Below are 13,212 nucleotides of genomic sequence, written 5' to 3' on the forward strand. Positions count from 1 at the left end.
AGGGCACTGCAGTGGCTCTATTCTTTGTTAGATCTGCTAAATACCAGTTGTGCATGGCTCACCTCAGGACTAGAGGAAATAGTGTCATGACCAGTTTCTTATTTTAGTTATCTTAAGAGGTCAAATTTGCTGTTTCCCTTCAAGACACTATCATATGTAACTTGACTGAGTGTCAGCAGAGGTGTGAGGGCAAGAGGTTGGGAGAGAGGGACAGGAAGTGAATCAAATCAGGAACTTGTCAAGGCATAACGTAGCCAGCCAGGGGTGGCAAAGAAATGCCCAGGTATGTTTACATTTGCTAAAATTATTCTGTTTCTTCCAGAGGAGCTAGTCTTTCACCTGGTGCAGCAGACTCTCTTGGCTTAAGGGAATGAGCACATCTTTTAAAGACATGATTTCTAACAGTTCTTCCCTGTCGAAGTTTATTTCAGCGCAGACAGAACACGGCCAGCTGTAGATAATTTGGCTGCTTCCACTCTGCTATTACAAATGAGGTTGATGTGAACCTTTTGCTCTGGGGTTCCTGAAAAACCTGGGCCAAGCATGTTATTTTGAGGGAAAATAGTTTTGGTGGGTCCTTCAAACCCCGTTCTGTGAGTGGTAGGAGCCACTTGGCAGTTCAAGACTCAAGGGTTTTTACCACTAGGGACCCTGCGAATACCACTAGAGGCTCAACTGGTAATTATGAGAAGGTCAGTAAATGTCTCAGGTGGGCTCTCTCTGTGCCCTCCAGTTCATGCTTCAGCCTGCTCTCCAGCCTCCGCTTCTCTCGGGGGCTCTGTTGGCTTCTTGGTAGTTTGTCTGAACACTGTCAGCATCTTGGGGGCTGTGGTCATAGTGGGGATATAAAAGCCTTAGAGTAAAGTTTTGTTCTTCTCATTTAGACTTTGAAATATAAAGACACTGAAATTATTCAAGAGGAAAGAGAAATTATTAAAGTTTCTGTGATCTGGATTTTCAGCCTGGCTTACAGAAATGTGCCTCAAAGATGGGTCTCTCTCTTCTCTCTCTCTCTCTCTCTCACTCTCTCTCTCTCTCATACACACACATACACACCTGGAATGAAGATTCTCCTTGGGGAGATGACAGGGTAGTTCATCTGTTAATTTGCTCTCTTCAGTGAAATGATGACATGTAAAGCCTTTGGCACTATGGCTGGCACAAAGTGAGCACTTAATAAATGACAGATGCCAACTTGAGTTGTTACCTTCTAGTGAAAGACCTCCTCCCTCATTCAGCTTTTTGCTTGTTGCTCAGAGAATCACATTTTGGAAGATGTGAACAAATGCGTCATTGCTCTCCAAGAGAAAGATGTGGACGGGCTGGACCGCACAGCCGGTGCAATTAGAGGTAGGGCAGCCCGGGTCATTCATGTGGTCACCTCAGAGATGGACAACTATGAGCCAGGGGTCTACACAGAGAAGGTGCTGGAGGCCACCAAGCTGCTCTCCAACACAGGTAAGGGGGCTCCCTCCCTGGCAAGTGCTTCCTGAACAGATGGTCTGAGTGGGGCAGTGGGGCAGAGCCATACTTTCAGCCCAGAAAAGAAATAGCTCAGGCCTAATGGTTAAGGGGGGAAGAAATCAGGACTCAGCCCAGAGAGGTCTGGGTGGTGCATCAGACCTGTAAGAAGTTGGTCAACCAAATTAAGGCCTCACAAGCTATTTCCTTCATGGTAATGAGCGATTCTGGGTCTAAGTCTGAAGACACTATTTAAGACAAGCTTCCAGGTATGTTAGTGAATAAATATCAAATTGAGGTAGGTTCTAATTTTAAACAAGCTCTCAAGTAATCACACCTCAAGTTCTCAAACATCCAAACCCTTTTTTGTGGAATCTGGTCACAAAGAAGATAACATGAATGTTTGGAAAATAATACCTTTAATTTATTTCAACCTAAATACCTTTCACATAGGTAGAAGCAGAGGCTCTTTATTATAAACCTCACCTCTCTCTGACAGAGGGATTTAGAGAAGTTTGGTGGAATGATGACATCTGCTTACATGGCAGCGTCTGGCATGCCCTTTTTTCTCCAGTTATGCCCCGGTTTACTGAGCAAGTGGAAGCAGCAGTGGAAGCCCTCAGCTCAGACCCTGCCCAGCCCATGGATGAGAACGAGTTTATCGACGCCTCCCGCCTGGTGTATGATGGCATCCGAGACATCAGGAAAGCGGTGTTGATGATAAGGGTGAGTAACTGCATTTCAGACATCTTAACAGCTTTTTTCTTATCTTTGCTAAACGTAAGCAATGCATCATTCGGGAACTCACCCGATGCAGTAGCAATATATTAAAACCATGAATCTAAAAACGGTTAGAATGAAATATATGTAATTATGTTCTCAAAGATGTTAGTTCCATGTTAAAGCTTGAACTTGGACAGAGAAGGGGAGCTACCAAGAGTTGGCTTTGATGCTTTAATATGGGGCAAACAGTCACTACAGAATGAGGCTTCAGTTTCAGTTAGAAGGTAACTACAGAAGATCAAGGTTCTTAAGTTAATTTCAGAGGCAGCAGTATTTCCTTAATGCAAGTTTAAGTCATTCTTACATGGAGCATTGTTCTAGTTTCCAAGTTCCTGGAATGTGATATACCAAAAATGGAATTGCTTTTTTTTTTAAGTGGAATTTATTAAGTTGCAAGTTTACAGTTCTAAGGCTGTCAAAATTTCCAAATTAAAGCAAGGGTATGAAAATGTCCCAAGTTAAGGCATCCAAGGAAGATACCTTGGTTCAAGAAGGTTGATGATGTTCAAGGTTTCTCTCTCAGCTGGAAAGGCATATGGCAACATCTGCTAACTTCTCTCCAGGAATCTTCAATGGCTTTGCCAGGGCTCTGTCTGTTCTGTTGGCTCTGTTGGTTCTGGTGGCTCTGTTGGCTCTGTTGGTTCTGGTGGCTCTGAAGCTTTTTCCAAAATGGTTCCCTCTTAAAAGGCTCCAGTAAGCAACCCCACCTTGAATGGGTGGAGACATATCTCCATGGAAACCATCTAATCAAAGGTTACTACCCATGATTGGGTGGGTCACGTCTCCATGGAAACAATCAAAAGGATTCCACCCAAAAATATTGAATGAGGATTAAAGGACATGGCTTTTCAGGGGTACACAATAGATTCAAACTGGTACAAGCAACATGTCCTTGAAGGGGCTACCATCAGGCGAAATTTGTTAGCACCCTGTATATTCAGGATGAGGATAAGAGACTATATCAGCTCCTCATGATGCTCCCTGACTCAAGGTGGTAGGCTTCTCTTCTCATATCTGAAAGATGTGCCACCTGCCTGGGATCCCATTTCTCTAAGAAAGCAGTAGTTCTCCCCACCTGAAGGATAGTCCAGGGACCCCTGTGGGTTGGAGTGAATAAAAGGTTTTCAGAAACCCCATAATGCATCCCCAGGGTGCTGGGCCTGTGTGTCATAGCTGCCTTCCCCAGAGCACTTGGTCCCTTGCTTGCTGATCTGATTATCAGTACATTACTCTGAAAGTTGTGAGTAGGGCCTGTGAATACTCTCCTTGTGCCACCTGGACACACCTCACCCCACCCCACCCCAGGCCTCAAGGCCAGGGCCTGCCCTAGCTGCAGAGCTGGGCTTGGAATGTGGTGTCTGCCTCCTGCATTGATGGCTGCCTTCCTGTGCTGTTTCTAGTCAGGGCAGGGGAGTTTGATTTCAACTTTCAAGGTGTGCTAGTCAAACCTTCCAAGGTAGGCAGGGATTCTGTCCCACTTTTTACACCTTCAGTCTTACAACCTGCATAACCTAGCCAGAATGTCAGTGGAAATGGAGGCCAAGGCAGTTGCATCATACTGGACCCATTTTCTGTGCAATAAATACTCAGGCAAGATGGCATTCTTCTCTGGGATGAGGAAAAGAGAAAAGTGTTCCAAGCGTTGCCTGATTGGGTATTCCTGCTCACCTAGACATGTTGGGGCTGGGGTCAGGGAGCTGGTAGACGCTTTTGCTTTCTTTGTTCCTGCTTCTATGGAAGAACCCATTTTTCGGCAAAGGCTTGGTTGAGCGCTTGGAAATGGATCTCCAGGTGGCATCTAGCAGTGGTAATATATACAGCCCTATTTGCCAAAGTTCTTTCTATGCAGACACCTAGAAATAGGATAAAAGAAACTAATGATGAAGAGTCTCTAGGTGTCTGAGATTAAAAGCCTTTGAGTTAAGTGGATCAAAACTCCTTATGCTCCAGGAAAAACTTGCCCCTGTGAGTTTTTTTTTTAATTCAACATACCAACATACAAACACAAACATTCTTACCATATGATCATTCCATTCTTGATATATAATCAGTAACTCACAGTATCATCACATAGTTGCATATTCATCATCATGATCATTTCTTAGAACATTTGCATCAATTCAGAAAAAAATAAAACAAATTCATACATACCATACTTCTTACCCCTCCCTTTCATTGATCACTAGCATTTCAACCTACTAAATTTATTTTAACATTTGTTCCCCTTATTATTTATTTTTAATCCCTATGTTTTACTTGTCTGTCAATAAGGTAGATAAAAGGAGCATCAGACACAAAGTTTTAACAATTACACAGTCACATTGCGAAAGCTATATCATTATACAATCATCTTCAAGAAACATGGCTACTAGAACACAGATCTACATTTTCAGGCAGTTCCCTCCAGCCTCTCTGTTACACCTTAACTAAAAAGATGATATCTATTTAATGCGTAAGAATAATCTCCAGGATAACCTCTTGACTCTGTTTGGAATCTTTCAGCCATTGACACTTGATTTTGTCTCATTTCTCTCTCCCTCCTTTCGGTTGAGAAGGTTTTCTCAATCCCTTAATGCTAAGTCCCAGCTTATTCTAGGATTTCTGTCCCACATTGCCAGGAAGGTCCACACCCCTGGGAGTCATGTCCCATGTAGAGAGGGGGAGGGCAGTGAGTTTGCTTGTTGTGTTGGCTGAGAGAGGCCACATCCGAACAACAAAAGAGGTTCTCGTGGGGGTGATTCTTAGGCCCCTTTGCAGGGTTAAGTTTCATATGTACAAATCCCAAGATTGGGGTTAGCCCCTGTTTACTCCTTATCTAGTTTTGAGTCCATGGTTCATTTGTATAATCACTCCTGGATTTCTCCCTTACTTCCTTATACTTGCTACCATCCTAGTGACATCCTGCCCTCCTGCTGTGCCTGGTATAGGAAAGCACAGTTGCCTGCACCTGGAGCCCATTGTCTTCCCTGGCCCTTGGTGCCCTGCAGCACTGTACTTTGTGTCCCAGAGCTGCACTCTCCCCTTCTGGTTCCAGAGTTTATGACCATTTCATATGTCCCTTGGCTGTGCCCCCCCACCCCAACACACACTTAAGGGCTAATATTGTTGCCTATTGCACTGAGGATACTGAGGCAATTGGAATACTTGCCTGCTGTTTCTGTGCGTAGGTACCCAGCTTCCTCCTTTTCCCATGGACATTCCTATCAGTGCTTCTGTCCTCCACTGGTACACTGGATCCTGTCCCCTCTGGCTCCCGCAGCTCCCTCCCCTGCCTCCAGCACTTTTCCCCCAACATACAAACATGCTTCTTTTTCTTCCACCTTAAGAAAAAGACATCGATCTGTTGGCCTCCCTCCTTCTGTTTCTTCATCTTTTCAGAAAGATTTAAACATCGATGTGCCCCAAAGCAAAATCCTTGACCTCTCCTCTCTCTTGGCTGCACTCATTTCCTGGGTCTGTAATGACTGGAGAATGGTTTCTACATGATAACTCGTGGGTTCCACGCCCCTCCCTCTTCTCACTACTTGATTGTCTAACAGGTGTCTCATGCTCCTTATGCCCAAAACTGAGCTTCTGATCTCTCCACCACCAGCTTGTTCTGTCCAGTGGACATCACATGTCCATGGATGACAACATCATCCTTTTGCTTGCTCAGGCCAAAACCCTAGCTTCATCCTTGATCCTTTTTTGTCTCACCATCCATATCTGATCTGATCCATCAGCAGATCCTCTCAGCTGTACTTACACAATAAATCTAGCATCTGACCACTATTCCCACCTGGATTCATAGTGCCCTCTCAGCTGGCTCCATATTACCACTCTTAGCTGCAGGGGTCTCATTATCCATGGAGCAGCCAGTGTGATTCTTGTGCAGCTAATATAGGTTATGTAACTCCACTGCCTAAACCCTCCAAAGCTGCCCATGTACCTGGCTTACGAGGCCCATTGGGACTTCAGTCACTGCAGCTTCTTTGACCTCATCTCCTACTTTTCTCCCCTTTAATCACTGGGTTCCAGCTAGCCCTGTGACCTGAGGGCAGTGAGCAAGTCCCTCATCTGTAGCCTCCTTACATTTTATCCTTCTGTAAGCAAGCCTTTGCCTCAGGGCCTTTGCCGTGGCTACTCTCTCCCGCAACAACATTGCTCTCAGGCACACGTTCACTGAACACCACCTTCTCATAAGGCCTTTCCTGACCGCCCATATCAAATTACAACCCCCTTAACTGCTTCAACATTTTTTGGTCACTTCCTAATATGTCATATAATTTACTTTTAATTTTTTTTTTGTCACTCCTGACATTAAAGGAATTTTGGAACAAGGATTTTTGTCTGTGCTGGTTTATCTTTTATCTCCAGGGTCTAAAACAGTGCTTGGCAATTGGATACTGAACAAATATATGAATGAATGAATGAATGAATACAAGAAAAAGGGTATTTGGTCCTCTTGGGAAGAACAGTACTTGGGTCCATTGAGGGTGTTCTTAGGATGGTGAGGAAGTGGAAATAATGGAAGGAGGCAGTCCTTTGAAGAAACCCCTTCAAAGCATAGATTTAGTGCACACCAAACTCTAAAGGTATCTGTGATTTTAGTATTGATATTATTGATGGTGGCATGGCGTCTTGTACCCCTGAGTCAGCAGGACTCCAAGACGTGCTCTCTGCAGCTCCCTGGTGCCCAATATGACCCCTGAGAAGAGTAGGCTTTGGCCACTGTGCTCACCTTATCTCATCAAGTGAAAGGCTCAGAGCCTTTGTCCAAGTAAAGCCCAGGATACTCGGAAATTTCAGATGTTTTCTCATTCATCTTTAGAGCTCACAGACAGCCCTTCCGCTGCGCTTGGATCAAGTCCTGGTGCAGATGAGGGACCCATCTTCCTGCCTTCCTGTCACAGGTTGGCCACAAGGGCCAAGAGCCACCCTGAGCTGCTCTGCCTGCTGCCCCTTACCGATAACTTCCAGAAGATGACCTTATGTCTCAAATGCTAATAATGATAGTCTGGTAGCTTGTGCAAAATAAGAATTTTATTTCATAATTAAAGCAAAGAGCGAGGACTAGTTATGTCTCTTTATTTACTCATCCCTTACCTACCATATTCTCTCTCTTTTTCTTCAAAAAAAAAAAGAAAAAGATTTTTGCAGGGCCACGGTGGCTCAGCAGGCACAGCACTCACCTGCCATGCCAGAGACCCTGGTTAGATTCCCAGTGCCTGCCCATGTAAAAAAAAAATAAAAATAAAGTACATTGCATATTTTTATTCCCCAGAGCAGCCTTTGGTACCCCAAGATAAGACCTGGTACTTATTTATTCATTTAATTTTTTTTTTTTTCACAGAATGGGAAAGATATAAGACAGCTTAATACCGTATAAAACACCTCTGTTTTTAAGACTGCACCTTTTCCACCCAGGACAGTTCTTACCTTGGTCTTAAGGTGCAGGTGTTGGGGAAGTACATTAAGAAGTGAAAACTTGCATCATACAAATAAAGACAGTTTTGATTCATTCCCTTTTAGGAAGTACAGTATGGTGCCCAGATCTGCGGCATGTGCATAGGTGAAGCAAGGACTCACAGATGAATGATTAGTGATTTTAAACTTTATTACCCAGAGCTGATTGGAACACTGCACATTAAAATCTAGAATTCAGTTGTGGTATCTTCTGGTGCCAGCTGTCATGCTCTCTGAGTGGACAGTGCAGCTCGCTGGGTCTTTCTTTAGGCCCCCGACCTGAGGCAGCAGCGGTCACGCAGCCTGTGTGAGCAGCAGGAGATGGGGTGCTGCTGCTGCTCAGCAGGTTGCCGCCTCTACCTGCTTCTGCCCAGGTAGTGAAGGCCCAGGTTGTGTCTGACTCATGGTAACTGTCTTGGCTGCAGACTCCTGAGGAGCTGGATGACTCTGACTTTGAGACAGAAGATTTTGATGTCAGAAGTAGAACAAGCGTCCAGACAGAAGACGATCAGCTGATTAATGGCCAGAGTGCCCGGGTAAGGAAATGCCCATGGGGCAATTTAAGTTGTTCTGCAGGACCTTGCTGTCCTTCTCTGGCCTAGGCTTTTTCCTTTCCAGTACAACACAGCCCCAATATTGAGGACACATTTTTCTTCTCACTTTCTCCTGTAGTAGGACCAGCTGACCTAAGTTGTGGTACCTGCTAGTTAGCTGTAGGTTCCTCCGATGGGTGTCGTCAGCAGGGAGCAGGGCAGGAACACAGACCTCCTCAGGGGTGACCTGAGGCTCTGGTATAAGTTGATCCAGTCAATGCAATGTTTGTTTAAAGGATTTGAGATTTGAAAAAGATTGCTTCTTTTGCCGATCTCAATAACATAGGTGTGAAGTTGCTCATTATGCATGTATTAAAAAATATAACAGTAGCGACTTCAAGAAAACCCACCAGAGCCATTGCATTCGAGTCATTAAATTGTCAGTCGATAGCATTTATGTTTTGGGTAGGATGCCATGATATATTGCTAAGAAGTCTTTCCTCTTTTCTTGGAAATCATTTTGAACACAAGTACACTCCTGTACTCAGTCGTGAGCACTTTGGGAAGTTGAATGGGACTCTGGATCCCGGACTCTGAGGTTGGGCAGAGTCTCCAAGTGCTGTGTTAATAAGACTGAAATGTCACGTCAAGTAACTAGAATGTATATTCCTTAGCAAATTCTCTTCTACCTTTCTTCTTTAAAACATACATATCTCCAAGTTCAATTGAAAAGTTGGAGATGTAAAGCAAAGTGTGGCCATAGTAAATGTACCTTCAGGGCCCACCAGGGAAAGGGCTCCAGGCATTAGCCTTTCTCCCGTTTCCTCTCCCACTGCAGGAGGCAAAGGATGAAGCTTGTGAAGAATGAAGCTAAGCAGGTTCTGTCCCTCCACAGGTGTGATCGTGAAGCTTCCACATTAGCCTTCTCTCTGTCTCCCTTTCCTCTACACTAGAACTTGTTCTTAAAAGTGGGTCAAGAATTCAGGCTGCCATAAACTTCTTCTGCACAAAATGAAAAGAAATAGCCCTTCAGGCAAAATGAAACCTATTAAGGTATTATCCTACCTCTGTCATAGATTGGCTGTTGCAAATATTCTTCGCTAATGCACTGTGAGAACTTCGTATTTTCTTTATGTAATAGATTAGTGTGCTTCTGATTTTAGGCAATCATGGCTCAGCTTCCCCAGGAGCAAAAAGCGAAGATTGCGGAACAGGTAGCCAGCTTCCAGGAGGAGAAGAGCAAGCTGGATGCCGAAGTGTCCAAATGGGATGACAGTGGCAATGACATCATTGTGCTGGCCAAGCAGATGTGCATGATTATGATGGAGATGACTGATTTCACCCGGTGAGGCCCCACCCCCACCCCACAGGCAGGGCAGCCCGGTCCTGCTGCTCTGTAGACATCTTCTGTTGTCCATCTATTGTCAACTCTTAAGGGACTTCCTGTACCATAATCCTTGGTCTCTTTTTTCCAGAGGTAAAGGACCGCTCAAAAATACATCCGATGTCATCAGTGCTGCCAAGAAAATTGCTGAGGCAGGATCCAGGATGGATAAGCTTGGCCGTACCATTGCAGACCATGTAAGTGACAAACTCGCCATGTGGGGGCCACAGCATTCTTCTCACTCATTTCAAAAGTGGGTCTTTACTTGCCAATCTTCTTGATTAATACCAGCATCGGTTTTAAAGGATTTCTTAATTCTGGTTTATATGAGCCCAGGCTAGTTTGCATTAGAGTCTATCTCTGAAACAGGTATATGAGACCTGAAATTTTCCATTGGTTGAGAGATAAAAATGGCCTCTGCTGCTGACTTCTTTATTATCACTCAAATCTTTCTCAGCCCTTAGACTGGCTCAATGTAGGGTTGCCACAAATCTTCACTGTGTAAAAAACACAGTATCTGCAAAGGGCAATAAAACAGCATAATCCTCTACATATCTTACTCAGGCCCTTTGCTCCAGCATGGAGAGCAAAGAAGCTCTCCTAGTGCCATACTGAGTCATTCAGAAATTGCCCTGAGCAGAGGGCCTGTGCTGAGCTTGCTCTCCCCTCAGTGCCCAGATTCAGCCTGCAAGCAGGACCTGCTGGCCTACCTGCAGCGCATCGCCCTCTACTGCCACCAGCTCAACATCTGCAGCAAAGTCAAGGCCGAGGTGCAGAACCTCGGCGGGGAGCTCGTGGTCTCTGGGGTAAGTTTTGATTTGTGAAAAAAGACGGTTAGTGGGAATGTGCTGGCCTGTGTCACCCATAGACACTCCTTATCTGTCCCAACCTGGGAACTTCTGATGGAAAACATTGAGGTGTCCTGGGTCCCTGGGGGCTTAGGGCTGGATATCACCTACTCCCTCTGAGCTACAGCTCTTTTCAGCATGGCGCAGCAGTGACAGCTGTGAGCCATTATGAGGGCTGGCCTCTTCCCTTTTGCTTGTAACTGACTGGAAAAAAATTACTTTTATCTTCCTTGCTTTTCCTTCCCCATAGAGGAACTAAGCCTATTTAAAACTTGCAAAGTAGACATAGATAGGTTACTTTCTCAAATCCCCTCCACCCCTCAAAGTGCCCAAGTATCTCTTCCTTTTTCAGTTTACCATGTCACAATTTTGGACCCCATTTCACTTTTTTGTGGAGGCAAGAGGACGTTTCACTGAGTGTCCTGGGATCCACTGATTCCCCTTGGCTTCTGTTAATCCCATTGGATTTCCTGTCAAAGAAATGCTTTGTACATCAGAGGTAGTGGATCATTCGCTGACCTGCTGTAACCTTAATCCCCCTTTCTCTGGGAAGCAATTCTCTATAATGTCTAAAGAAGGGGAGGAGAGCCCCTGTGTTATGACTGTCTGCATAGGGTGGCCCAACTTCTCTCCATCCCAACTGTGGCTCTTTATGGTGCTTGTGATACTCTGTGCTCACTCACAGTGCCAGAAAGAAAGTGGCAGGTTCTCCCCCAGCTTGTTTGAATAAATAAGACCTGGTAAGGGGTACCAAAGTGTCTTATGTTTTCATTACCACTCCCCTTTTTTCTTCAAAGGAGCTGAAACACGGCATTTCCGGGGTATTTATTAGAGCAGCCACTGAGGGGAAACAAGTGAGGGGGCTGATGCCCAATACTCTAGACCTTCCTCCTCCTGCAGGAGGGTGCCCTGGGGGATACTGGAGGCCAGGTCTGTGTTCCTCATTTGCCCTGTCTGTGCCCTTAGGTGGACAGCGCCATGTCCCTGATCCAGGCAGCTAAGAACCTGATGAATGCCGTGGTCCAGACCGTGAAGGCATCCTATGTGGCCTCCACCAAGTACCAGAAGTCTCAGGGTATGGCTTCCCTCAATCTTCCTGCTGTGTCATGGAAGATGAAGGCACCTGAGAAAAAGCCCTTGGTGAAGAGAGAGAAACAGGATGAGACACAGACCAAGATCAAACGGGCATCACAGAAGAAGCACGTGAACCCTGTACAGGCCCTCAGCGAGTTCAAAGCTATGGACAGCATCTGAGTCTGCCCTGAGTCTGCCCCCTACTGCCCCACCCTTCAGGGCTCCTAAAGACCAGCTGCTGCCCTCCACGCAAATGTATTTACTAAATAGAACGCTGATGTTAGGGAACCAGGCAGATTTTAAACCTGGTTAGGTGGTAAATTTTGCAAGGACATTTTTGTGTTTAAGTTGGTCAAAACTGCTTTTAGAATTCAGAAGCATATTTCTAGCTATATTTTTAAAAAAAGCTTAAATAAAAAGAAAAATCCCATAACCAAAGAGAATCCCACATTAGCTTGCTTGTTATTGACACCCAAGGTAAGCTGTGACACTCACTCCCTCAGTGAGAGCAGCCGGGGCACTTGGGCTGGTAGCAGTGAGCAACCTGGTGTTGCAGGAGGCAGCCCTGGGAGAAGGAACATTCCTAGAACGGTCTTCAGGGGGACAAACTATATGAAACTCGGTAAAAACAATGTGTCATGGATAAAACTGATTACTCTCTTTATGACATAAAATGAAAATTTTAATGCATGGTTAAAATTACTAATGTATGGTTAAAATTACTAATGTACTTTGCTGTAGGACATTAATAAAGTTGCTTTTTTCAGGCTGAATGTTGTGATGCTGTAATCAGAACCTGCTTCCCCCCCCCCCCCCCATTTCTTCCAGCTTCAAATCCAAATTCATCATTGGGCTTATTTCTAATAATTGCAATGTTTCCTGCCTTGGGCCTGCGACAGAAGCCTGACAAAATAGTGTTTGCTTAGGCAATAATTTAGACTTTACCTTATTTGTGATTACTAAGTGATTACTATAGCTACAAGGTATAATTTTACTGTCTTATTTAAATTTTATGAATTTGAATGTTTTTTACACTAACATTTCCCAATAAAGTCCACTATGAAACCAAGTATATAAGGCCAACGTTGTTTTCTCACTGTTCCAGCGGTCTTGAGCCCTTTCCTGGCTGGGCCCTCCTGAGTGTCGTCCTTCCTCCCAGGGCAGTGTTTCCTAGTGAGGGAGACGGTGCCCTTGGCTCGAGGCAGAGGGCTGCGTGATGCCAGCCCACCACAGCAGTGGCACTTGTCCTTCTGAGTGCCCCAACCTGCGGTTCTTCCTCCAACTCTGGAGTGCCTTTGTCCATTCGTCCAGGCGTTCAGGGCAGAACCTTGGAGGCATCCTAGACTGCACTGAGGATATCATCCCCTCTCTCTTCTGAATGATTCCTGCCAACATACAACCAAACCACAATAATAGCAGCCTTAAAAATAGAAACCCTCCTTAACCCATTTTCCTTCCAGCAGGCATCCCCCACCTTAAGCAAAACCGCCTAAAGAAGTGTGTGTGCTCATCCCCTCTTCCTCAGTTCCCTTCTTCCTGCCCAGCATTCCAGTCAGTGCTCATCTCAACCACGCCACAGCCATCCCTCCTCTCAGTCAAGGCAGCCAGCTTCCTCAACGTAAGATGATGGCTGGCTCACTTACCATCTTACCAGTGTTGGAGAAATCAGCCCAAGTGAGAACTC

The 13,212-nt window shown here is 45.2% G+C and overlaps 1 protein-coding gene across 1 annotated transcript in view; it reads left to right on the forward strand.

The window, feature by feature from the left end:
• The window catches only part of CTNNA1 (catenin alpha 1), a 219,353-nt gene extending 206,756 nt beyond the window's left edge, over positions 1-12,597 (forward strand). Inside the window, exons 12-18 of the mRNA XM_077138601.1 lie at positions 1,258-1,458; positions 2,036-2,187; positions 8,115-8,225; positions 9,386-9,567; positions 9,698-9,803; positions 10,278-10,412; positions 11,421-12,597. Coding sequence (XP_076994716.1) covers positions 1,258-1,458; positions 2,036-2,187; positions 8,115-8,225; positions 9,386-9,567; positions 9,698-9,803; positions 10,278-10,412; positions 11,421-11,708 — 1,175 coding nt within the window. The 3' untranslated portion in view covers positions 11,709-12,597. The remainder of the gene's footprint in view (positions 1-1,257; positions 1,459-2,035; positions 2,188-8,114; positions 8,226-9,385; positions 9,568-9,697; positions 9,804-10,277; positions 10,413-11,420) is intronic.
• The last annotated feature ends 615 nt before the right edge of the window (positions 12,598-13,212 follow it).

Source organism: Tamandua tetradactyla, chromosome 20 (assembly GCF_023851605.1).
Source record: "Tamandua tetradactyla isolate mTamTet1 chromosome 20, mTamTet1.pri, whole genome shotgun sequence".
In the NCBI taxonomy this organism is placed as follows: domain Eukaryota; kingdom Metazoa; phylum Chordata; class Mammalia; order Pilosa; family Myrmecophagidae; genus Tamandua; species Tamandua tetradactyla.